This window comes from Psammomys obesus, unplaced genomic scaffold (assembly GCF_907164565.1).
Source record: "Psammomys obesus unplaced genomic scaffold, mPsaObe1.curated_primary_1811, whole genome shotgun sequence".
NCBI classification, from domain to species: domain Eukaryota; kingdom Metazoa; phylum Chordata; class Mammalia; order Rodentia; family Muridae; genus Psammomys; species Psammomys obesus.
The window spans coordinates 2,873,807-2,900,709 of NW_026592118.1; the positions used below are offsets into that span (position 1 = coordinate 2,873,807).

The 26,903-nt window shown below is 36.7% G+C and overlaps 1 protein-coding gene across 3 annotated transcripts in view; it reads left to right on the top strand.

The window, feature by feature from the left end:
• Ccser1 (coiled-coil serine rich protein 1) overlaps positions 1-26,903 on the top strand; it is a 1,161,699-nt gene that overhangs the window by 481,186 nt on the left and 653,610 nt on the right. For all 3 annotated transcript variants that reach the window (XM_055612833.1, XM_055612834.1, XM_055612835.1), the window contains exon 8: positions 15,219-15,302. In XM_055612833.1, coding sequence (XP_055468808.1) covers positions 15,219-15,302 — 84 coding nt within the window. The remainder of the gene's footprint in view (positions 1-15,218; positions 15,303-26,903) is intronic.

The following is a 26,903-nucleotide window of genomic DNA, read 5'->3' on the forward strand; positions in this document are numbered from 1 at the left end:
TCCTTCCTTCCTTCCTTCCTTCCTTCCTTCCTTCCTTCCTTCCTTCCGTTTATTTTAAAGAAATATATGTTATCATTGAAATAAGATTCAGGAATGGAAGTTCAGTTCACACATATCACAATTAGCTGTTGCTATTTTTGTTGTGATGTTTGATGAAAGAAAGATAAAAGCTAAGTCACTGAAAAGACTTGGATAACTAAGTAGAAAAGAATTAAGCTGGATGTTACTCAGATTTCAAGAATGGTCTTCCTACACTAGTATTCTGACCATTGGTGAAGAAGTGTTTAATCCTGATTAAGATTGAACTGACCTAGGGTTCACAAATAGCTGCTTCCCTGAACAATTCTTGGGAAGCTTGTCTTCCTCCATCATCGCAGATAATAGAAAGCATTTTCCACATGAGAAAAGTTTATGACTCACTGTGGTTACAGTGCACAAACATCATGCCGGCTGTAAAATGCAGATGTTCATCTTTCAAACTTCTGTAATTGACTTCTGTAATTGTTCCGGAAAGTGTTTTCCAAAAAGTGAGATTATGATAATGGGAATTGTGAGTTCCAATTTCCATTGTCAGTTAGTTCTTGTGAAGCTGGGGACTTGGAAGGGACTGCACAGCTATGAAATGCTTCCCAGATGTGTTAGTGATGTTCTCACCTCAGCCCTTTTAAAGCTCTCTGTAATGTGGGATTCTTTCAACAGAATGTTTTTCTCTGTACTGGGGGATTGAACCTGGGCCCTTGCGCATGCTAGGTGATATTCAGGAACTGCAGTATCTCAGCCCTGCAGCTTACAGGATTATTTCATTTTTGTCATGTGATAATCCTGTGATTTGGCTGTGATGAAAGATGTTGCACAGCTGGACACAGAGCAGCAGTGGAAGCAGGGGAGACATATCTGAATTCATAGCAAGTGTGAAGAGAAAGATGTGTTATTTTCAAAATAGCGTAATACTATTAAACTGCAAATCTTTCAAAATGACACTTTCAAATTAAAGACTTCATGAGTTATACAATTTCCCTTTTAAAATCAAATAGCTTGACAGTTGTTGACCTTTATACAATGCTACTTTACAAATTAACCTCTGCCCATGCTGTTTAAAAAATGTATGCTGTTCTTAATTTTCAAAACTTGCCATCCATTTTTATTTTAAATCCTAATGTTTTAGTATGCTTAGTACAACATCTTTTTGAGCACTATTTATTTCTTTGGCTTAGCTGCCAAAGTGTGTAGCATTCTTATTTATAAAGTTTTTTTTAGTATCATTAGGTTTGAAAGATGTCAATGATTTTACTACAGGTTCCAGTAAAATAACCTCTGCTGCCCACATGCTGATTATCATTGAATACACACATAATTTGAATTTTGTGGAGTTGGTGGATGGTACTTGAACAAAGTTCTTTCTAAACTTCATATTTGTGAACTTTAGAGTAAAAATTTCCTGTCTTGACAAGAATCTCAATGTTTACATGAAGGCCTATTTAATTCCAGTATTTTCTCATTGTAGCTAATTATATCTGCAATAACAACATCTTCTAATAAGATAATACATGATTCTGAGTATTAATATTACAATGTGTGAATCTGGGAAGTAAAAATGTGCATTCTTAGCACTATAAAATTGTTAAAGTTATTTGGATAGGAGAAAATTTACATTTATTCACCATTGATGAATATCATTTTGTTTTATTTTGCTTACAGATACTTCTCTATTAAAACAAATGTTTAGACCTATTTTCCTAATATTCAAAGGATTTTTTGGTCAATAATTTTCCTTGCATTTTAACTTCCTGCAATATTTCCATGAACCTCTGAATATTTTTGAACTTTCCTAAAACATGCACTCCTCCTCCTCCTCTTCTTCTTTGACATCATCATGGCCATCAACACTGTCATCACCATTTCCATGACACCAGCAGCAGCAACATCAGTATCTCTCCATCTTAGAGATGGATGGTTCCGCAGAGATTAGGTATGGTTTGTTTCCTAAAGACTCCTGTAGTGAAGCCACAGTGTCTTGTATCACAGCATCAAGAGCTTGACGTTAAACCTAGTGAACTATACCTAGACTGCAGAGCCTCTCCTCTGAAGAGTGAGTAGGGCAGCCTGGTAGGAGGGGATTGGTTTCCATGAACACATGTGTGCAGAGGGAGCCGTCCCTCCCTTAGTTTCTTGCTTACCATCTTGTTGTATACATTCTTCCAACAATGTGTTTACTGTTGTCCCCAGACTCTCATCTCCCTCTGAAATGTGCTGGGACCTCATTTTACCCTTCCGGACTAAGCTAAACTTCTTTTCTATATAAATATGCAGTTTCATTTAAGTTGTCATGGAAACTGAATATGTACTAATGTTCTTCTTGTTTGCTGATATATTATCCTCCATGGATTTACAGGTACTTATTTGTTTGTTTTACTATGTTGATATATTGCTATTTCATGTTGTAAAATTTTTTCAGTTTGTTGATTATTATGAAATCATCATTTTATTCTATTTTTTTTAAACTGGCAAGACTTTATTTTTATTGGTTAATGATTAATAATATAGATTTTTATTTATATATATTTTAACTAAATTTTTACTTTTTATATTAATTACAGTTATTAACTTTGTATCCCAGTTGTAGCCCCTTCCTTCCTTCCTTTCCAGTCACACCTTCCTTCCCTCATCTCCTTCTATGTCCTTCTCCAAGTCCACTGATAGGGGAGGTCCTTCTCCTTTTCCATCTTACCCTAGCTTTTCTGGTCTCATCATATTGGCTGCATTGTTCTCCTCTGTGGCCTGGCAAGGCTGCTCCACCATAAGAGGGAAGCAGTCAAAGAGCCAGACACTGAGTTCATGTCAGAGATAGTCCCTGTTCCCCTTACCAGGGTGCTCACTTGGATACTGACCTGCCATGGGCTACAACTGAGCAGGAGTTCTAGGTTATATACATGAATGGTCCTTGTTTGGAGTATCAGTCTCAGAAAAGACCCCTGTGCCCAGATATTTTGGTTCTGTTGTTATCCTTGTGGAGCTCCTGTCCTCTCCAGGTCTTACTATCTCTTCCTTCTTTCCTAAGATTCCTTGCACTCTGCCCAAAGTTTGTTTATGAGTCTCAGTATCTACTTTGATACAATGCTGGGTAGAGTCTTTCAGAGGCCCTTTGGGGTAGGTTCCTGTCCTGTTTCCTGTTTTCTCCTTGTTCCAATGTCCCGTTTGTCTTTCTGAGTGAGGATTGATCATCTTACCCAGGGTCCTCCTTCTAGCTTAGCTTCTTTAGGTGTACAGATTTTAGTATATTTATCCTATATTATATATCTAGTATCTAGTTGTAAGTGAGTATATACCATGTGTGTCTTTCTGCTTCTGGTATACCTTACTCAGGATGATCTTTTCTAGTTCCCCATCATTTTCTTCTTTGCCCAGACACTTGAAGCTGATATATCTGATATTTGTGTTAAATTTTAATAAGTTGTAGATTCTCAATGGTAACTGCTTTATTTAAAGTCTTGTAGAGCATCTGCCCTATCTAATCTTAGAAAATCAAAGGAGTCTTCTCCATGCTAGAACATCAACATGTGTTCCATGAGTTTTTGTAGGTTTTCTTCTATCCTGGATGATAAAGGATATTTTAATAGCGAGTAATCATTGAAGATTTCTCAGTGACCTTAAATTTAACTTGAACTTTCTTTAAACACATATCTGTGGTCTTGTGCAAGTTAATTATACAATGTGTACAGGTATCCACTATGCAAGCAATCATTCATAGTTCATCTACAAGATTGGCTGAAAAAATACATTTCTCAAATCCATTTATCTGCCACCTTAAAAGATTTCTGCTGTTTGTAGATATGGGTAATGACAACATAGAGTCACTGATAGGTATACTGCTGCTGCCCATGAGTGTGTCCACAAAGATCAACGTGTTACCTTCATTCCCCTTCCCACTGTGTAACTCTGTTTTTTTTTTTTGTTGTTGTTGTTGTTTTGTGCCTGTAATCTCTATTTTTGACTAATGCTATTGCCTTTACGCAGTTTAGTGTCTGACCTCTCAGACTGCTGAAAACCACTGCTTAAATTGTGTCATGTTGCCTGTCACTCCTGCACAGCACAGTGTTAAGGCTTCTGCTGTTTGATCTTCCCCCAAATTTGGTAATTATGAAAAGGTCTTTGAACTACTACTAAGTTTTGTATTCTTCATCGGTTCAGCATTCCATAGAACAGGATACTATGTATATTTTAGGGCCTGTATAAAAGAGTGAAGTCTATGTGATTTTTATTCTCCTTTATTGATAGATAGATAAATTCAGAAAGGCATGGCTCTCACCTGCTTCCCTTTAAATATCAAAAATAACGTGTGTGTGTGTGTGTGTGTGTGTGTGTGTGTGTGTGTGTGTGTGTGTATGGACTTTTTAGTTTTATCCTTATTCTCTTTATGCCTGATGCTGATGTAAATGTCTAAGAGCCAAGAGATACCTTTGCTCCAGGATGAGGAGGTCTCACTACCGTGCAGCCAAGCTCGTGCTGATTTTATTTTCTATGAACAAAGACTCTTTTGATGATAAAATGTAAAACATAGCACTCTGATTCATCAAAAAATAGGTAAAACACAGAACTCTGTCACAATTCTAAAGGGCAAAGGCTGCCCCGTAGGGACTTGCAAAGATCACCCTGAGAAACAGTAGCAACGGGTGGTAGCTATAGGAGGCAGCCTGCCATATCAAGCAAGATGGAGTTACATAGGCTTTCATAAAAGACCTGTGGATAGAGTACTTTGAGAAGGTCTCAGGGGTTGCTCTGGTTGCCCAGTGTTTGGTATGGAGCCAGGAGTGAGGTGGGCTGGAGGAGTTACATGCTGGAAAGGTTGGTGTGTGAAGGCCTTGCAGGGGAGTGACAGGTAAGAGGTGATAATAGCTAGACACTATACAAGAAAGCTCTCTGGATTCCAAACGCCATCTTAGCATGAGGTCCAGGTGGCTTTGGACAAAACAAAACAACTTACTGCATGCTCCTTTGAGAAAATGGAGGTACATTTTATTCTTTGATTACTTTTTTCTTCTTTCCCAAAGAAAGAATAACTTCTGTGTACATTCAGTTACTAACTCCATGATGTAGAACAATAAGATTCTCTTTCATTAAAATACAAGAAAAATGTAAACATATTTCAGTCAATGCAAAAGCACAACTCACCTCAAAGGGTCAAAGCAAGGGATGGTTTGTTCTGGGGACTTCAGGAATAGCTCAGTGGTTAAAAGCACTTGTCCTTACAGAGGATCTGGATTGATGAAAGAACGTCCTACTCAGGAATTTGGCAAATGCATTGGTTGGGATATAAAACTCAGAAGACTCAGATACTATCTGATGACATGCATAGTTTTTAGATTGACAGAAGCCAGTGGTTTGCTGCAAATAATTTTTAAGTGGGTGGGCAGTGAATCGCTCTCTAAGGAACCAAAAATAGCCACAGATGAATTTGGCTCTGGTCTGCAACACTTAAACCCTCTAAAATCTTGACGTTTAGCCACTTGAGTTTGGACACAGGGCATACTCCTGCCCTCACCTACCTACCTTCTGGACATTCAGTTCATACCTGATGACAGATAGAAACTTTTAGTATTGTGTTTTAATTTTTCACATTTATTCTGTATCATGGGAAGGGACATTTAAATATCTGTTCACATGACTTAAAGTGTAATAATTTAATCCTCTCTATCTGATAAAGTAATGCTGGTATCAGACAACCCAAAATTCTTGAGGATATTTCCTGCCCCAACAATTCCTATGAAGCAATTTCAGTGGGACAATATGAATAAATATGAACCCCTTGATAGCAATCTGTTAAGAAGCTTATTGCTGTTGTGTTCATAGACTTGTCTTAGCATACTTTTAAATTGATCTTGATGACACCCATAGGCTTTAGGTTAGAAACTAACTTGGCATGTCTAATGACTTACACTGTCTTCCTGAAAACTTTGTACATATTCCTTCTGCTGTAAAATGCAACGAAACATAAGTTGTCTTTAAGAACTTCCAATATCATGTTTACAAAATATCATGTTCTTACAAAAACTGTGGGATGACATAAAGGATGCAGTGGTAAATGTATTGAGTAGCAATTTTGATATGAGCCATGGCTTAGGTTAAAATACTTTCTTTACAGGAGAAAGACAAACATGGTATATACTTGCTTATATAGACCTGTAAGATATGATAAACATAATGAAATCCATACACCTAAAGAAGATAAACAAGAAAGCGGGCATGGGGTAAGATGATCAATCCTCACTTAGAAAGACAAATGGGATGTGCATTGAACGTATGACAAGAGTCTATCACAGAAGGCACCTGAAAGACTCCACCTAACAGTGTTTCAAAGCAGATACTTAGACTCATAACCAAACCTTCAGCAGAGTACAGGGAATCATATGAAAGAAGGAGAGTTAGTATGATTAGAAAGGATAGGAGCTCCACAAGGACCAAAGACTCCACAAGGGTCTTTTCTGTGACTTACACTCAACCAAGGACCATGAATGGATTTAACCTAGAACCTCTGCCCATGGTAGCTCAGTAACCAATTGGTTTCCCATAGTAAGGGGAACAAGGACTATTTCTAACAGGAACTCAAGGGAAGGCTCTTTGACCTCTCCACCCCCCAAGGGAGGAGCAGTTCTGTTAGGCCACAGAAGAGAACATTGCAGCCAGTCTTGAAGATACCTGATAAAACAGGGACAGATGAAAGGGGAGGAGGTCCTCCCCTACAAGTGGACTTGGAAAGGGGCAGGGAGGAAATGAGGGAGGGAGGGTGGGGTTGAGGAGGGAATGAGGGTGAGGGATACAGCTGGGATACAGAGTTAACAAAATGTAACTAATAAGAAAAATAAAAAAATAAAAAAGCAAAAAAAAAAATACTTACTTTATAATCAAAGAAAATGAGTAACCATAGTATATCACTTTAAGTTATATAAGTTCATTTTCACTGTTGTTTGTGTAAAGACCTAAGTTCTGAATAGGTGTCTTATAAAACCATTTTAACATTTTTTCAATGTAAAAAAATCATATAGCTGTAATAGGTTTTGTTGAGAGAGTGGTGGAAAAAATTTAGGGTTCTCAGTATTGTTCTGTTTTCATCATATTTGTATTTGTATTTGTAGAAGTTGCCTTTCTTTTTTAGTTTTGTGCCTAAGCCTCCTTTAATCTCTCAAATTTGCTGTTTTCTTAAATACCTGGTTAAAAAGATTATAGCAAAAATAAGAGTGTAAATCAAGTATTTTTTACTTGTAAAAACTCCACAAAAATATAAGGCACTGTGAGCTTTTGAAAGATGAAAATAGCTAAGAATTCTTTGGTTATTTCTAAAGGAATCTTTTGTAGATTAGAAAAGAATGTCAATATCCCAATATTCTTTCTTAGCTGCTGAATGTCCTATCAGAAATACCACTGTGCTAAAAGCCTGTGCTGTTTCCTGGATTGCTTTACAGGCAAAAGTTGATGTTTCAGAAATAGCACATTTTGAAAATGAAGTTACTAACAGTTTCAGTATCAAATTTAATAAATATTACTTTCTTTATATACATTAATTCTATTAATTTTTCATTTTTTATAAAACTTAGTATCTCTTATAAATACGAGAGCAAATTTTACCATTATCGTAATAGCTGACATCCATTCAATTTAAAAATAATATTTTAAAAATATGACCTATGATATTTGGTAATATGTTAGTTAACTTTGTTAAAGAATAAAGAACACTTTTGGGATGAACTGTCATCACCTTGCCTCTCTAAGCATAGCCTCCACCCATCATCCCCAACTCCCCTTCTTGGCCAGATTGGTATTATGAATTCCTTATCAAAATGGTTGGTATTAGTCATCATTCTAATACTCATAGTTTTACATTTTTGTTATTTGTATAATAATGTGAACAGAATGAGATATCTGTGGGATGAGACCCAAGATTAAATGAAAACAATTCTCTTTCATATGGCCCTGTGCATATGAAAGAGAATTTGTTAAGAGCAGCTTTGTTTGTTAAGGTCAATTCAGATGTGTTCTCTGTACAAACAGGAGGTCAGATGTGGAATTTTCCCTTTGTGGTAGCAAAAAAAAAAGGCTCTATATTCTGCTGCATTATAAACTTCAGACTTTTAGGCTACGTGTGTTAACCATATAATAATGTACTCATTAAAATATAAAGTATTATGGCTTTTATTTTCATATTCCTATGAAAAAGTACTCAAAGATAAAAATCATACATACTGTAAAACAGCAGAATGTTAGGTCATCATTTCAATAAGTGATTTAAAGCAGTTACTTAATTTTTAAATCATGATAACAGTGATTTTTCAGTACTGAAGTGGGTTATAGATTGTTTTTAATGATTTAGGATTAGTCAAGGGTTAAACGTTGGTTTTTGTGTGTGTGTGTGTGTGTCTGAGGTCTCATAGCTGGTGGCTGATGCAGGACGCTCTTTGGCAGCTCATTTACTGTCAGTGGAAGAACTTCATTCTTCGCCGTAGATCTACTTGATTCTTTCTTCAACAGAGAGATCATTATTGAGCTAGCCATGAACCTGTGCTATTCTCATCATATTCAGTTGTGCAAACAAGTCAGTAAGATCTCCTGAAATCCAAGCAGCATGAAACCAGTCTTTGTTGGTGATAGTGGCAATAAATTATATCATGATTCAATATAAATGAATAATAAAAATATTAAGCCCTTTCATTCTATCCATCAGTATGATTTCTAACTCATGTTGTCTATCTCTTTCCTCTAAATTGAAACATTTTCTTCCATTAGAAGAAAAGATCATAAAACTCAGAATAAACAAAGATTACAAGTGTCAGGGAACCTCTGAGGTGTGCAAGACTCAACCCTTCTCAGAGTTATCTGAACAGGTGATAATTTGTAGGAGGTGCCTGAATGTTAAGAAAGACCCAAGTATGCAGCTTTTTTAAATTATTAACTATAAAGAAGTGATCTTTCTGGTGCCACTGCTGTCTTTAATTGAAGCTTGCTAATTTAAGCAACCCCTCAACCCTGTTTCTATAAAAATCCCAACAGGTTCAGAAGTATTTGATGGAATTTTTACATCAGTCTGTCGTCAGTGCCCTAATTAGGGTGAATAGACTTCTATCCATGTTTTCTAAGAAAAGTCAAACTACAACTCAATAGATCACTTTTCTAAATGTGCTCTATACTTTTAGATCAATAGTAAGCATATTTATGGAACATTATTATCAGCCTTTATTTAAGAATGTAGGAATGCTGTTACGGTGCCTTTGTTTTGCATATTGTACATATCTTACTTAAGAAAATATTTTATGTATATATGCATATGTATAAAACAACAGAAACAAAATGCCAGATAACTAATATTTATTGGCAAAGTCATTCAGAGAGCAAATGTTAGTCCTGAGATTTCCATGAGGAAAAAAATAATTCCACAATTTTGAGATAAATGTTGTAGAGAGCTTTTAAGAACAAAGCCATATAGCCACCTTACTTCCATGTGGCTTTATTTTCTAAGAACTACAACTCTCAGCATTCCAGGAAGTTACCTAGTCCTTGGGCAGGTGGGGCTTAACTTTGACTCTCACACATACTCATGAATTGTTTTGTTTTATTTTTTGTTTGTTTGTTTGTTTGTTTTATTCTGTAAATGTTTAGTATATTCCATGTTTTATACAAATATTAATGATAGATTATATTTGTCTGTTTTTAAATTGTGAGGCTATAAACATCTTTAGAAATTTCCACTAGAATAATGTCTGAAACCTTTAAAAATGTGCATATTTTTGAAAAGACTTAAGTTCATTGTAATTTCCTGGAAACAAAACAGAGGCAAACCTACAATATTAAAATAATCAATCTACAAAATGCTAATTAATTCCTAAAAACTACTGTTGATCGTCAACATCACTATGAAATTAAAATAGAAACATGCTGACTCCCAGAAGACTTACTGAGAGCTAAAAGGCCTATGTAATCAGATTCCTTTTAACCATTAGCATCTGCTGGGGTTCCGGGAGAAGTCCAAAGTCATCACTAGGCGTCCGAAACAATGACTAACCTCAGGGAGTGCAGGGTGGGGTCTAGTTTCAGGCACTCTCCACCCACTGACTGAACAAGAGCCAACCTGCTTTCCTCAGTAGAGAACTCCTGGCATGCCCCACCAGAGTTCTGAAGATGGTTGTTTAATTGACAGGATTATCAGTGTGGAATATGGTTGTGCTATTATTCCTTAGAGTGTTCACTTTTCCTCTTCTTCTCACATAACCTTCCCTCTCTGCTAATAAACCTTTAGCATCTTTAACTCTATCTCAGTATTTAGTTCCTGTAGAGAAAATGTGATAGTTCATTATCTTATGCCAGGTCTTAACTTCCTTTAAATAATGATAGTACAGAAGTTTGAGAAATGTGAATAGTAATAAAACAGTGTTTGACAACAGGTAGTTTCTAGCCTGGAACAATTTTCAACACCCACGAATATTTTCATGGAGTTAAAAAAGATTAACTACTAGGTACACAAAGCATATAACTACATGATCTAGAAACAGGTGTCAAGGATTTGATCCTATTCTACTCAATTGTAAAAAAATTATTCTTGTTGCTTTACATGCCTTATAAGTATTCTTAATTTTTTCTTTGCACTCTGCCGAGGGTTTGGTTATGAGTCTTAGTGTCTGCTTTGAAACACTGCTAGTTAATCATATGAAAGAAGGGGAGTTAGTATGATATGGAAAGGATAGGAGCTCTACAAGGACCAAATATATACGGGCACAGGGTCTTTTCTGAGACTGACACTCAACCAAGGACCATCTATGGATATAACCTAGAACTTCTGCTCGGATGTGGCCCGTGGTAGCTCAGTAACCAAGTAGTTTTCCAAAGTAAGGGGAACAAGGACTATTTCTAACAGGATCTCATGGGAAGGCTCTTTGACCTCCCCACCCCCCCCCCAGGGGAGGAGCAGTCCTGTTAGGCCACAGAGGAGGACTTTGCAGCCAGCCCTGAAGATACCTGATAAAACAGGGTCAAATGAAAGGGGAGGAGGTCCTCCCCTATCAGTGGACGTGGAAAGGGGCAGGGAAGAGACCAGGGAGGGAATGTGGGGTTAGGGAGGGAATGAAGGAGCGGGATACAGCTGGGACACAGAGTTAACAAAATGTAACTAAAAAGAAAAATAAAATTTTAAAAAAAATTTTCTTTGCAATGTGAAACAACTTGGACTTCCTATTTCTAAGCATATTATATAAAATTAATTTTAAAATAAATGGCTATAACCTCAGTCTATGAAAACCATGACGTGTGGGGGAACTAGATGATCACAGCATTTCCAACTAACATGACTATTCTGGCTGTTTCTGTCAGCTTGACACAACATAGAATCACCTGGGAAGAAGAAACCTCAACTGAGGAATGCCTCTAGCAGACTGGCTTACCGGGATACCTGTAGTGCATTTTGTTGATTAGTGATGAGTGTGACATGGCCTAGCCCATTGTGGGTGGTTTCATGTCTGAACAGGAGGTCCTGGCATATATAAGAAAGCAAACTGAGGAACTCGTGGGGAGCAAGCCACCAGGCAGCATTCTGTCATGGGTGTGTTTCAGTTCCTACCTCCAAGTTCCTTCTCTGAGCTCCTCCACTGGCTTCCCTTGCTGATAGACTGGAACCTATAATGTGAACAAGCCTTTTCTTCCCCAAGTTGCTGTTAACCAGTGTTTATCACAGCAATAGGGAGGACACTATAACATCAGAAAAAGATATAAATAAATTAGAATTATTTCTTACCATAGAGGGAGTAAGATGTAATTTGAAATAACCAAATTCTATTTCATGTTCTCCCTTAGATATTTTCTTGTCAGGTCACATAGAGATGCAGAGAAAAAAAAAATTTGTATACTCCTAATGCATATAGTATTTGTTTGCCATCTTTATAAGAAGGAAACATGAATCAAGCATCTTAGTATTTGAGTATCATAGCATTTGAGCATCAAATACTATGCTTGGTGCTAATGTCATGCTAAGGAACTCAGTTATACCCTGAAGCAAAGAAGAAAAAGAAAAGTCCAATGAGGACGGGAAACAGCACACATTTGAAGTTTCATACAAGATGATGTATGGTTTAGATGCTGATGGAGAAAACTTCATCTAATAGTTACATTAGTAGTTGATAAAAGTAATTTTTAAGATTTCTCCTGTAATATTTTATATTGTGGGGGAGAGATGGTTTGATGGATAGAAGAAGAAAATCCGACAAGTAGATTACATTTCAGAAATATTTTTAAGGTGGCAGGAAACAAAAACCTTGGAATTTTCTTAAATATTGCATGACAATAAAGAACACATTATGCTGTGCTAGAGAGTTTGATTTTCTCTGAAAAAGAGAAGTAATACAGTAAAAACCTAAATTACATCAACAAATAATGAAGGAGACATAGTCCCAACTTACCATCTCTTGTCACCAAAGGAAATTTCTAATACTGGGATTGGTTTATATCTAATTAGGTTGTTGGCCAACAGGGGAATTCTCAAGCAACCCACACAATTGTGAAGACTACAAATTTTTCTCCACAAACTAATAACAATGCCTCCCGGCTGAAGCCAACACCTGCACAACTCATTGAACAGGAAGATATTCTGCATGCTGTTTAGAGAACTGTAAACTCCAAGCCAGGAAACCTTTGTCGACAATGGGGCAAGATATACTAAGGCAATGGTGGCACTAAACTTGTGGGATAATTAACCTATGACTGATTTGACTAAAACCTAGTCCAGTAGATGGAACCCTTACCAGATCCTGCTTCGGAGAAGGTAATTAAGAAGCTGAGACTAGATGGCCCATGGACCCATGGTAAACAAAAATATACTGATCTAAACAAACAAACAATGTAGTAATAAAATGTCTACTCATAGATCCTTGTTCAGCCACTGTCAGAGAAACTTTCTTCTGCAGCAGATCATGCAGATAGTGGGAGACCTTAGAACCCTCAGACATAAGTGGAATTTTTGCATTAAATTCCTCTTCTCAGAGCTCAGGAAACCCAATGGAAGCAGAGTAGGAAAGAGTGGTAAAGCCAGAGGTAAAGAAGCACCCCAAGAAAACAAGGGCCTCTAAATCAACATGAGAGAAGCTCATGTGAACTTAGAGTCTGAAGCTGCACGCCCAGAGCCTGTACAGTCTGTGCCAGCTCTCTGCTTCCTTTATAGCTTCTGTTTTACTGTTTTTATGGGATTCCTGAGTTTGTGAACTCGTCGGTCTCTGGTACTTGTGCTTTCCCTTGGGCTCCTTTCCTTCTGTTGATTTGATGTGATAGTTTTTGTTTTATTTTATAACATTTTATTTTGTTATATTTTATAAATAATGATGAAAACCTAGCCACTAGGGTAAAGGCTAACAACTAAATTGTCATTTACACATGCTTGGAGAAGGAAAATCACCTTTCTCCAATGGAGTGGCACTAAATATATAAATCTCTGCCTCATGTTCAGGGGTAGTTTACCAACATATACTGGCCTCCACAGTTGTTGTTGGTGGTGGTTTTTATATGCTTTTCTTTTGTTATAGTTTGGTGTTTTGCTATGTTTTATTTTGTTTGGTTTGGTTTGTTGGGGGTTTTTTTGTTATGTTTTCTTTTAATTTTTTTTTTTGGTTGGAGGGGCTGTTGTTCTATTGGTTTTTTATTTGTTTTTTGAGAAACAACTTAAAGTTGAGTTGGTAAGGAGGGGAAGGTTCAGATCAGGAAGAACTTTGGTGAGTGGAAGTATATTGAATAATATGATAAAAATATTTTTTAAAAATTTAAACATATGATAAAAATGGAAAAAGAATGAACAGATGACTAGTTGTTACACTGAAAAGAGGTGCCATTATTTCCTACTAAAATCTTTCTTATAAAAGAGAGAGGTGATAGACAAAGAAACCAACTTAGAGAACTTTGCATAGGGAGCAGTAGCTTCTAATGGTGCTGGAGAAGGAGCTGAGAGTTCTACATCTGGATCTAAAGGCAGCAAAAGTGACTGAGATATACTTTCTCCAACGAGGACACACCTACTCTATCAAAGCTACACTTACTCCAAAAAGGCCACAACTCCTAATATTGCCACTCTTGTTGGCCTATGGGGCCAATTTTTTATTCAAACCACTGCATGCTTATTAGAGACGATCAAGTCAGAAATATTAAGGAAGCAAATAATTTTTTTTAAAAAGCTCTAGATTTGGCTCAGTGAGTAGATACTAGGGCACTGAAGGGTTGACTGTCTGTTAGGGCAATGGAGAATGATGACTGGAGGTCTGGGAAAGAATGCGGAAGGAATGGGTCGCTGCCAAGGCCACAGACAATGCAGATCTGTTCTGAGATCCTGGTCAGGTATAAGCTGTATTCATGAGTAGAAGTTTTGAAAACAGAATTCTGCAATGGGTGGTTGTTTCTGAAAACTAGTACCATAGTACTACAGGCACCATGGATGAGGATGTAGATGCTGAATATGCTTTGACATTGAGAATATCAGCGCTGCAATCATTCCTAATGAAAAGGACATCAATGAGCACATCATTGAGGATGAGTGTGTAGCATGGCCATGGTTTATAATTGATATCCACAGAGGAGGACTGATAAAACAGATTCCTGATAAAACAGGGCCAGACAAAAGGGGAGGAGGTCCTCCCCATTCCATGGACTTGGAAAGGGGCAGAGAGGGAGAAGCTGAGAGAGGGAGGGTAGGATTGGGAGGGAATGAGGGAGCGGGATACAGCTGGGATACAGAGTTAATAAAATGTAACTAATAATAACAAACAATAAAAAAATTATAAAATAAAAAAGAATTTATATTTAATTATAGCAAGATAGCAAAAACTATCTCTGGTTGAGTATAATTAATTTTCTTACATTAATTTATATACCCGGAAAAGATGTTAAGAATTAAGAATAATGCCCCTGTTTCTTATTAAAAACCACAATATTGAAAAATAAGTACCAAAAAGAAAACTTTTAACTTCTGTTTAAAAAAATCATATATATGGAGAAATAACATGATGTGTACAGCACAGTACATTTTGGATACATAAGACTTTTTTTGTTTTGTTTTTCAACTTAGAGGTACTATAAGAAATGTCACATCTTAGAAAATCTGAGTTTCATTAGGTACATTCATTTATTTCCCTGTGTGAAGATGACTTTTTTTGTCGAGCAGAGTAAGAGAGCTAAGCATGTTCTCCCTTCTCTTTGATGTCTTTTAGGATGCAATGAAAGATGAATGTTCGATGCTGAAGCTGCAACTGAGAGACAGGGATGAGCTCATATCTCAGCTTCAAGCAGAGCTGGTAAGTGATGGGCTAACCCACTTACTTACTTTTCAGGGTTATTGACTGTAAACCGTTACCTATTGACAGTGATATTATTATTCATGTTTGATAAATGATACAATGAATGTTGATTTTATCATCCTTTAGTCATGAAAGGTGTAATTCTTTGACAACAGGAAGAAAGTAATGATGTTTTGCATATACAGTAATTTACATACAATTAGAAAATGGTGCAATCTTTTAGTTGTATCTGTAAGAATAAGGGCTAAGGCCACATGACATTTTGTGTGCTGTGTGATTCTCTTCTGTGCTGGATGCCTAAAGAGAAAGCTTGGGAAAGCATTTTTATTCTCTTTTTTTCATTTATTACTCTTGCAAACCAGGTGAGATTTACTTCTATGTTCGTGATCACCAAATGTAGCCTTTGTCAAGACCTTGTAGATTTCCAATTAATACATAACTCTCACAAAATAAAAATTATCTATAGTTTATATTTTGGGGTGAGGTTATCATAAAAGAATATAAGGAATCAAATATTTAGAACATGATAGTGTATTTGCTATGTAGAAAGGAAATTGGAATTATTTTTCTAGTTGTTTCAACTTATATATATTATGAGAAGCAGTTTAAAATGAATATCAGTACTCTAGATATAAATAAAAATAGTAAAATAAGAATAAAAGAGAGAATGTTAATTCACCAATAGTTCTCAAGATAGCAGCAAAATAAATAAAACAGTAGAGAACCCTTTGACATATTATCAGTGTCTCAAAATAAGCCCTAGCTAAAAACATACTTTAAGATAATTTAGCAGTTTATCAATGTTGAGGTATTATGTAACTATAAAATGCAAGTTAGTTGCATAACTGAGTTCCCAGACCAACACAGCAGTACCCACTTGGTAATTACAGTGTCATATTCATACCAAATTTTATGTAGTCTAAAGAGCTGGCAATGTGTTTGCTGAAACTTGACCCTCATTGACAAAATGGGTTGACAGTCCCAGGCATGTTATTATGACTTCAAAAACTTCTAACCTACTACTTAAAAATAGAGGACCATTCATAGACAAGAGAAGTGTTTTCTGAACTATAAGAAATAGCCAGTTACAAAAGGATCAGGAGCATATTAGTAATACAGACAATATCTATTACATGATGAAAAGTTGTATTTGCAATGTATTCCTCTAGTCAGTGGTTCTCAACTTTCCTATTGCTATGACAGCTAGTAGTTAGGCAGCCTGTTTCTGTGTTGCCTAGCAACCTATGATGTCATTATGTGTCTTCCACCAGGTAGCCACACCTGCTAGGCATGGTTAAGTTGATCCTTGAAAGGAGCAATCTGCCACTTTGTCTCTCTCTTGCCCCCTTGCCTCTTGCCCTCTTATTCTCTTACTCTCTTACTCTCTCCTGCTCTCTCCCCTTTCTCTGTCGGGGCACCCCTCCCTTCCCCATATCATGTCTCACTCTCTCCTTCTGTCTCTCTTCATCTCCATCTAATAAACCTCCTTCTTATAAAATCTGTTGTGCACATCATCATTTCATCGGTCCTAACAATGACCCTTTCATACACTTTTTCATGTTGTATTGACCCTCCCACATAAAATTTTTAAGAGTGTAATTTTGCTACTGCTATGAATCATACTACAAATATTTAATATGCAGGATATCTGATATGCTATTCCTGTGGCATAGCCTGTGACTGAGAAATCCTGCTTTGGGTATATATTGTAACCAAGTTTTGTTTCCACGAAATTAAAAAAAATCTTTTTATTTAATAAATATCAAGTACAGATTCTTATTATCAAATGGAATAATCAATCTTAAATAGCAGAGTATCTTTAATTCACTTTGCCAGGGAGAACTTATTTCAATAATTAACTCAGGAAAAGATTGCTCATTTTTCTTTGTACCATATATTTGATTGGATTTAAAACACAGAATATATAAGAAACTTTGGGGTTTTTTTTGTTCATTGAAATGAGAATGAAAACCATTGCCTTCAGAGCCAATTCTACAGCTACAATTACAGTAATTCAGTGCCACTCCCTCCAAGAAAGGATTATATTTCCTGACATCCTAAAATGACATGCTCATGGGCTTTGAGCACTTTCTTTTCTTTAAACTTGAATTGTCCAAATTGACTACTTACTCTTGAAATTTTCCAAAGTAATAATCAAGGCACCATTTCAACGTCTGTGCTGCAGTTTGCATAAACATGTTGAATGTCTTGACAAAAGAAAGATATTACCTTTTGCACTGAAGTTTGTTTTGGTAAAGATGACATTTGTTAAGGAAGAAGGTGTGATGATTTAAGCAAAACGAAATGTTCAACAGAGAAACAGTTATAACTAGAGCTGAAGAAAACATGAGGTACACAGGTATATAGGATTCTACAAATTGCTACAATCAATGGGCAATATTGGCCAAAGTGATTCTGGTGCTAAGAATAAGCAAATGGGTTTATGTCCAGGAGTGATATAGCTGGGTCTTGAGGTAGAAGTATTCTCAATTTTCTGAGAAAGCACCAGATTGATTTCTGGAGAGGTTGTACAATTTGCACTCCCACCACCAATGGAGGAGTATTCTCCTTTCTAAACATCCTTGCCAGCATGTGTTGTCGCTTGAGTTTTTAATCTTAGCCATTCTGACTGGTGTAAGCTGGAACTCCACCATACAACGAAGGACATTTGCTCAACTATGTTCATAGTAGCTTTATTTGTAGTAGCCAGAAACTGGATACAACCTAGATATCCCTCAATGAAAGAATGGATAAAGAAATTGTGGCACACTTACGCAATGGAATACTACTAAGCTATTAAAAATAAAGAAATCATGAAATTTGCAGACAAATGGATGGAACTAGAAAAGATGATCCTGAGTGAGATAACCTAGACCCAGAGTGACACACTTGACAGGAACTCAACATGACTTCCTCTGGGAGGCTCCACCCAGCAGCCAATCAAGACAGATACTGGGGCTTGCAGCCAAGCATGGAGCAGAGCTCTGGTGTTCCTGTGGAAGTGTTGGGGGAAAGATGGAAGGAACCTTACAAGAAGGCGAACAGAGACAACAAAGCCAGACCCATGGGGGCTACAGAAACTGAGACATCAACTAAGGAGCATAGATGGTAGAGATCTAGGCCCCCAGCACATATGTGGCCAATGGCTGTCTTGGTCTTCATGTAGGCTGCCTGGAGAGTAGAAGGGTGGAGGGCTATTTCTAACATGAACTCTATTGCCTGTTCTTGAATCACTTCCCCCCGGCATGGCTGACTTGCCTGGCCTCAGTGGATAAAATATGCTCAGTAGTGATGTGACTTGATGTGCTGGGGAGGGTTGATATTGGGGGAGTTTTTTCCCTTTTCTGAGGGAAAATGGAGATGAGAAGGAGGAAGAGGTGGGAGGGTTCATCCTTGGGATGCAAAGTAAACAAATAAAAGACAAATAAAAAAAGAATAAGCAACTGCTTTTGTTTTTAGTTTGCGTTTGTTTGTTGGAGATATGCTTTCACTCTCCGTCTCACTTAGGCTTAAAACTTACTATATATCCATGGAGACCTTGAATTCATGTGAGTCTCATGCTTTAGTCTCCCAAGAACAGACATTACAGGTGTTAGTCACTATAGCAGGCTAATTTGTGACGGCTTGACAAAACAGATTTAAAGTTTGGAAACCAGTTTGAACTTATCAATATATTACAAAACTTGCCTCTTTTTCCTGCATCTTTCTAACAGCCATCTTTCCAAAGTCTTCTCACCAATGCTGTTGTCATGCTTTGGTGGTTGATTGTCCTGTGTGTGATAGGGTTTCAACAGCATCTTCCACTTTCTCAATAGATGTCAGGAGCCGCCTACATGTGTTACTAGATGTCTGATGTATCCAAAACTGTCCTCATCTGAGCACAATTGTGTTAAAGGTACCATAGTAATTTTCTGTCTGTCAGAGAAATTATGTAAGATAAACAAATGCATGCAGATACCCAAGGACCTGGAATTCTGCAAAAGAGATAAGACCTTTCCTTATATATGTCAGAGTTAAGTGTGAGAAAGCTAATTTCTCACAGTGCTGTCTGATCAGGGGTCTGAGGTTGGAGAACCAGCTTGAGTGGGTGCCAGTGAGAAAGGTCCCTGGTTGATGGCTGGCCGTCTTCTCACTGTGCGCGCAGGGAGAGGAGAATAGCAAGCTCTGTGCTCTCTCCGTTTAGTCCATCTGAAGGCCCCACCTATGATGTCAGCTACCTACAGCCACCTCTCAATATTCTCTTTTCCAGGGGGACTTTCTGTGTGATTGCAGGAGGGCACAGTTCTGACAGGAGTACCTAGGTTGTACTCCTATTTGTTTATTTTTCATTCATCAAACAGCATTGCAGTCATTAAGTTCTACGAGGTATTTCATAAAGTATTCTCTTTTTTTCTTCCCCATGATTTCAGAAGCATTACCATAACTCAACACTCTTTGCTTCCTGAGTAGGCAGACTTTATAAAGCATGAAGATGCTGCAAAATTCAAAATAATCATTTGATTTTATGTTATACATTCATACTCTTTGAGAAAAGCATCTCACTTATTCACTGGATTCCTAATGTGAGTATATTTTTTTTCAAACTTTCAATTTCTCCCTTTCTGTGTAAATGTAAAACGGAAGGCAATAGGTAATTAGTTCTCTCAGGAATAATATCAAGAGGTCTGATATCAACGCTTATGAAATTTTCATGCATTACTTACTTTTATGAGCTTTATTGGTTTTTGACAGATAAAAGTAATGATTTACACAGTTTTATGATGTCCAAGGGAACTTTAAATGGTACAGTATCAGCTTTTACTGAGGTTATGTACATCATAGGGCAACTAATTGGAAGGAAAAAAGGAGTTAACACTGTGGCCCCTTGTGCACAGCAGAAAGGGACTATGTAGCAGTGGGAGCATCTCCTCCCCGCTGTTTCACCCCACAGCAGAGCTGTCATGTGCTGCCAGAAGCACATCAAAGGGTGAAGGGCAAGGCTGTCAGTCCATTCAGGCTTATTAAGGTGGCTTATGAGAGGGAGATCTTGTCTCCATATCTGTCTCTCTCTCTCTTTCCTCTGCCCTTCTTGCCTTCTCCTCTTTATCCCTGTCTTCCTATATCCATCTCACCCTCTCTCGCTGCAAAAGCCATATGCATACACCAAGAGAAGGTACCTGTCTGCAAGCCAGGAAATGGCACTCATAAAAACTCAACTCTACTGAGTACATGGTCTCAGACTGAAGCATTCAGAACTGCAGATAACTAAAATCCTGTTTTTCCACCACTAAATTCCAATTGCAATTCCCCCCCACTCCTCCCATTCTCTCCCTTACCAAACCTCAGTGTCATCCCTCGTGTCCACCCATTCTCCTCAGAAAAGAATCAGAAAACAGGAGTCCTGCTGTTAGGAGTCCCATATGAAGACCAAGCTGGGTCTTGAGGAAAAAACAATCCCCAGTTTTAAAGAAACCACCAAATTCATTTCCAAAGTGATTGTGTAAGTTTGCTCTACCGCTAGCAATGAAGGAATGTTTCTCCTGGAGCCTGAAGGTTTAAAATGACTTTCATCAGCTTCACATTGGATCATCCTGGTAGGAAAGCAAGTGAGGAATTACTGTCCTCTATTTACTCGCCTCTATTTTCCAATAGGCAAACATCTTGCTTAAAGAGAAAGATGAGGCATTACCGAGATCCAAAATATCATATCAATTTATAAAAAACAGAAATTTGCTTTCTAATTTATCATCGTAGACTCTGAAAAGCACATGATCAAGACACCAGCCAGGTGGCCTTGACATCTCTGCTTCCAAAATAGCTCCTTAAGCTCTATCCTTCTCCAGGAAAGAATGCATAGCCTCACAGAAAGGATCAGTAAAAGGTGTGAGACTAGTGTTCATTCCCTCTGAATCAGCTCTACTCCGTTCCTAAATGTGATGCTTCCTGTTGTATCTTCATTTCAATACTGCTGCCGGATGCATTCCAGCCTCTTCCTCATGAATGCTGGGAGGCTAATTCAGACCACAGAAGATAATATTCAAAGTATAAAAAAATATCCATTAGTAGTGACGTAATAAACAAACTTCACTATATTCATAGTCAGACAACATACGGCATATATACTTATACAGTTACAATGTTTATAATTTGCAAAGTAGGTATAGATTTTTTTATTGATAATTGCATGATAATAAAAAATATGTGTTTCAAAGTGAGATGATTAATAATGTTTACACATGTATGATGAAAATGTCCAGTTTTGAACTGCATGGTTTGGTAGCTTGTATTTTGCTTGTTTGTGTTTGTTTCTTATTTGTTTACTTGCTTGTTTGTTTTGTGGGATAGTTTTTGTTTTGTGTCTCTGGCAGCATTTGAATTCGTCATCCTCCTGCCTCTGTAGTAATCTGGGATTGGTGGTATTCTGTATTGCACTGGCTTTATGTTTTGCTTTAATGATAAATATTTACTGCTTTTATCACCAGAAAAAAAAACTACTTATTTTGTAAAATAAATTAAAAGTTTAGAAGAGTTTAGTGCTTTTAATTCTCCTTGCCTACAAGGAGGGAGACAAGAAAAACATCAGAGAGGAGTATGGGATTTCACAGCCCCTACTAACTGAACATTAAGAGCCCATTATATTGGTCTTTGGATGGCTATTCTATACGATATTTTACTTAATAAAATTCTACAAAATAAAATTAAACAAACAATACTGTCAGAATGATTGCCAGTAAGGGTCATTAAATGGGAGGGAAGGAATTGAGCAGGAGGTGAAGGCACAGACACAGGCGTCTATGAAAGTGTTTAGCATCATTGGGCCTGAGAAGGACATTAGATAACTGAAAGTATATAACGGTCAGAGTTCAGAATCATGACTGTTAGGAATAAAACATGTTTTCTTATTCTTATAATGAAAAATATCCAAGTATATTTAAATTATAGCTATATTTACATTGTAGGGTATGTAGGTAATCCTGGAAAGATAACTCTTGAATGCAGTACTTAGATTTTAGGATCTTAGTCATTTACTAATTAAGATATTTAATGAATACAGTATATATTAGAACCAAAGTCTAATATATTCACAGGAGCTGAATATATTCATACTAATTAAAATCAATTTAAAAGGGTGAACTATTTATATGTTCAAATAAATTTAATTTTATTAAACTAATTGTTATATAATGGAATTGTTTTCTTGCCCATAGAAAGTTTTATTCTCTTTTTCACCTATTTAGTGAAGGTCATTTTGAAGAATAGAGTGTAATTTTATTTTTATTTCTAATATGAAACTGAGGGACACTACAAACTATCTTCATATGCTACAGTAAATCTGTGAGATCTGCCATGGCCATTGGTGGTGAAATGTAGCCTTGTGTTTTAGGGAATAGATATATTCTTGTAGATAGCTATGAATCATGTAAGTGGCTGCAGAATTCTCATAAATGGTTTCAGATTTGTGGTGAAAATGTGTTTCATATGACATACAAGTAAAATAATGTGTATTTGCCATTCACCTATAGGCTCATTCAAAATATTTTAAGTAATGTTATTTACTTATAGACAAATTTAGTTTTTTGGCTCTGAATAATAGAACGGAAATGTTCTAATTTGTGTTGATCTGGTATGTATGTACTAGGGTTTTTAACTCTTCATTTGGACACATACTACATATACTTGGTAAAAATGTTAAATGAATATGTAGAGATGATTTCAAAAGCAAAAACAAATTATAAAAGTCTCAAGATTCTGAATTTTTGCATGTTCTATTGTGAAGATTTTCTCCTCTGGATGGTTTTTTCATCTTCTACCTGATTGATTACAAGTGTTAAATGCAGGTTTTCTGCTGTCTTTTATTTGCAAAACATTTGTTTCTGAGCATAAGGAAAACAAGTGTTGGCCACTCTGCATCTGCTACCTTTCTCATGCCTGCCACCAACACTGGATAGCAAGCAGCTTAAGAGATGAGGGTGTGTCTTGGCTTCTGACTCTGGGCAAGTGTTCTACCACATGGAGAGGGCATGGGGGAGTGCTGCCTGGTACCCTTGACTGGCATGTAGAGGATCACAGTGCCCATGCCCAGCACCTTTCCCTTCTTTTCCCATTTACTCATCCTGGGACTGAGCATGGGCTGCTGCTGCCTCCTTTTTTTTCTTTATTAATTGCACTTTATTCACATTGTATCCCCCCTGTGGTTCCCTCCCTCCTCCTGTCCCAATCCCTCCCTTCCTCCACGCTCTGCATGCATGCCCCTCCCCAAGTCCACTGATAGGGGAGGACCTCTGCAGCCTTCTGTAAGAGCTGCTCTTTGTCCTCATCTTTCCCCCTTTAAAATTTTCTTTGGCTGTTTTGGTTTTGTTTGTTTGTTTGTTTGTTTGTTTTTTAGTAAAGCTGACAATGGAGATTAACTATTGCAGCCTCCAAATAAGAAGTTTTTAATTCCGTGAATGAATAACGACATTGTGCTTATTAATATGACATATTTATACTATCTAAGAGTAACGAAAAATATCACTTTCTAAATCAACTATAACAAATTTCAGGTTAGAGTAGCAGTTTAGAGGTTACAGTGACTGTACAGTATGAAAATAATAATATTGTTGCCTGAAAGTAGTCTGTATTTACTGTTTCTGCCTACTAATATTCTAAACACATCAGTGCTAAGATCTTCATAGAAGCATCTGTGTGTGTGTGCGTGCACACATATGTCATTTTAACTAATTCTGGGTCATGAAATCATACAAACATGTTAATGTATAATAAATCTTAAAATAAAAGCTAGTTAGGCAGACTTCCAGTTTAGAGATAAAACATAGGAAGAAAATCAGTTGAATATTTCAAGTTTGTTACTGTGCCAAACATAGCTAGCTTCAGTGTCATTTATAACCTGGGTGTTGCTAAGAATGGCTGTATCGATTAGAGTTTCCAAAATAACAGTGGAGCCATGGAACTTCGTTTACTGAATTCCATCATTTAATGGAACTCTTTGGGTATTTGTTTAAAGTTAAGAATAAATTTGATGACACAGTGGATAAAGTCTCTGCTGCCAAGCCTGACTACCTAGAATCTCCAAAATCCATATGATCAAAACAGAGAACCACCCTCCACATGTACTCTGCCCTCCACATACACAGCCACACGGAAATATTTACATATTTGGACACATGTGCACACAAATGAGTACATGTACTAAAAATTTAAAGATTAAAGTAATAGCCTGTGAAAGTTAAGTGCACAGTTTAGGTAATGCTTATAAATTTTAATCCATACATTAAATACTCCACTGCAATTAACAATCTCCGAAACTGTTTTTTTCCTTCTCATTGGACATGTTTATTATATATATTTTAGGTAATGCTCCCATTAATAATATATATATTCTGCATATCACACGGAGGACTCAGTAGCTCCCAGTGACTCTGTGTTTTCCAAAAAAAAAATGCTCACTAAAATTTCCTGCTATTCAAACTCATATTTACAGAATTCAATAACAGTATTAGTTGTGTTTCTCTGCCCATTGCTAATATTCATTTTACATACTGCACATTATTTAATCATAAGTCTTTTCTTACAGAAAAAAAAGAATATTAAAACACTGTTCCAGGTATCCAACACAGTAGTTCACTAAGGTGAACACCTTTTCCTCCTGGTAAAGTCAACTCTAGAAAGTCAAGTAATATAAAAGAAGCTAGAGAAAGACTCCCCTGTGTTATTAAATTGTCTTTCTCTCATTCAAAATAAATATGGAAATGCTGTTCTTCCTTTAGTGTAAGCAAACAAGAGTCACTTCTCAGACTTGTAAGATGCCGTTTGTTGAATGAACGGCAAGGTTGAGGATGGTTTGCCAGCACTTGAGTGAAAAATGCATGGGCTGTTTACGAGCCATAGACTTGAGGAGTTTTGGAAACCTGAAGGCATTGAAAGTATGACATTGTGTGTAATCAAGTTACTAACTTTAACATAAAGAGGGTGCAGGAAATAAATGTCTAATAAATGCATATGGTTAAATAGCATTTCATTAAGAATCTGGAGAGAGGAATAATTTCATTTTGTTTAAATATGTATTCAAAATTCAAATTGATTGAAATTGTACAGCCTTGAAGATTTAATAACAGAATAATTCCTACTTGATAAGAGAAACATCCATTCTGCATAAAAATCACATCCTGAATTCAGCTTGAAAGTAATTCCCCACTTGCTCCTCATGCTATTATAATTTATAGTATTATTTCATGCCAGTCATTTTAAGATAGAATATTACAGCCCCATGGAAGATTTACATAAGAACAGGCAGCTGTAAGTACTTTCAAATCTTCTTTCTTTTTTATATTTAGGAAACATTAGGGACAGAAAAGAAATAGATTAGGTATACTTAAACATTATTAAAGTGTCAGGCTACTTTCGTTCATTTTCCAAGAGAATTAATTGCACATATTCCAGAAAGGGCTTATCTCAGCAGTAATTACTCTCCTAGTCAGCACTGTGAGACAGATGTAGAATATGAATCTGACAATATCCTATGATACATAATGGGGATTAGCCTCTGGTTCCTTCCACACTCCAGTACCCTGATGAAGAGCTGCCAGAAGATACAATCTTTAATATTCCACAGCATTTGTTTTAGCAATACTGAATACTTGTTTAAGTCTTTATCACAAAGTGTTGTCATATTGCACTATGTCAGAGATACAGAGAAATAATTGTTTGCATAGGGCAAGAATTTATCATTAAGTCGTTGATAGAGCCTAAAAGGAGTAGGTAGCAGAACTGATCAAGAATTTAATGTATATGTTGTATGCATAGTGTTCAACTGAAACAGTTGACTATTTTCTTAACTTCTATCAAGTGTATACTGCAATTTCCATATTTCCTCCTCTCTTTATATTTTTGTTTGTTTGTTTGGTTGGTTGGTTGGTTAGCTTTTCAAAACAGGGTTTCTCCATGTTTGGCTGTTCTGTTTACTTCCTTTTGAATCAGGCTGGCCTTAACCTCACAGAGATCCTCCTGCCTCTGCTCCCTGAGTGCTGGGATTAGAGGCATGTGCCACCATGTCCAGCTCTCTCTCTCACTCTCTCTCTCTCTCAAGCCAATATACATTCCAAATCTTAATGTAAAAGTTACTAAATACCACCATTTAGATAAGCAGGACATAAGCTCTACAGATACAAAGCAAAAAAATAAAATAAAATACTGAATTGTAGCTGAAAATAATACAGGGGAAATGTGTGTGTGTGTGTGTGTGTGTGTGTGTGTGTGTGTGTGTGTGTATGCTTAGATGTATATCATTTGATGAAAATTTTAACAAATTTTAAGCTTAAAATGGCTTTTATTAGCAATTAACAAATCAGGCCTGAATCCTATTTGAAGATTAAAAAAAAAAAAAAGCCCTCCTTTCATATGTTTTGCAAGATGAAGGAAACAACACAAAACAAAAAGTGTACTGGTTACTTCAGATTGTCTTCCTGTAAAAACTTGGACATAGACCTTAGAGGAATTAAGCTATAATTGACCTGAAGTCCTTCTCCCCTAAGACTAGCTGTCATAGTATGCAAAGGCGACATCCAAGCTGCCAAGGGAGAAAAGCAGTTACTAGCCTCACTCTGGTAAAAATCCTATGAA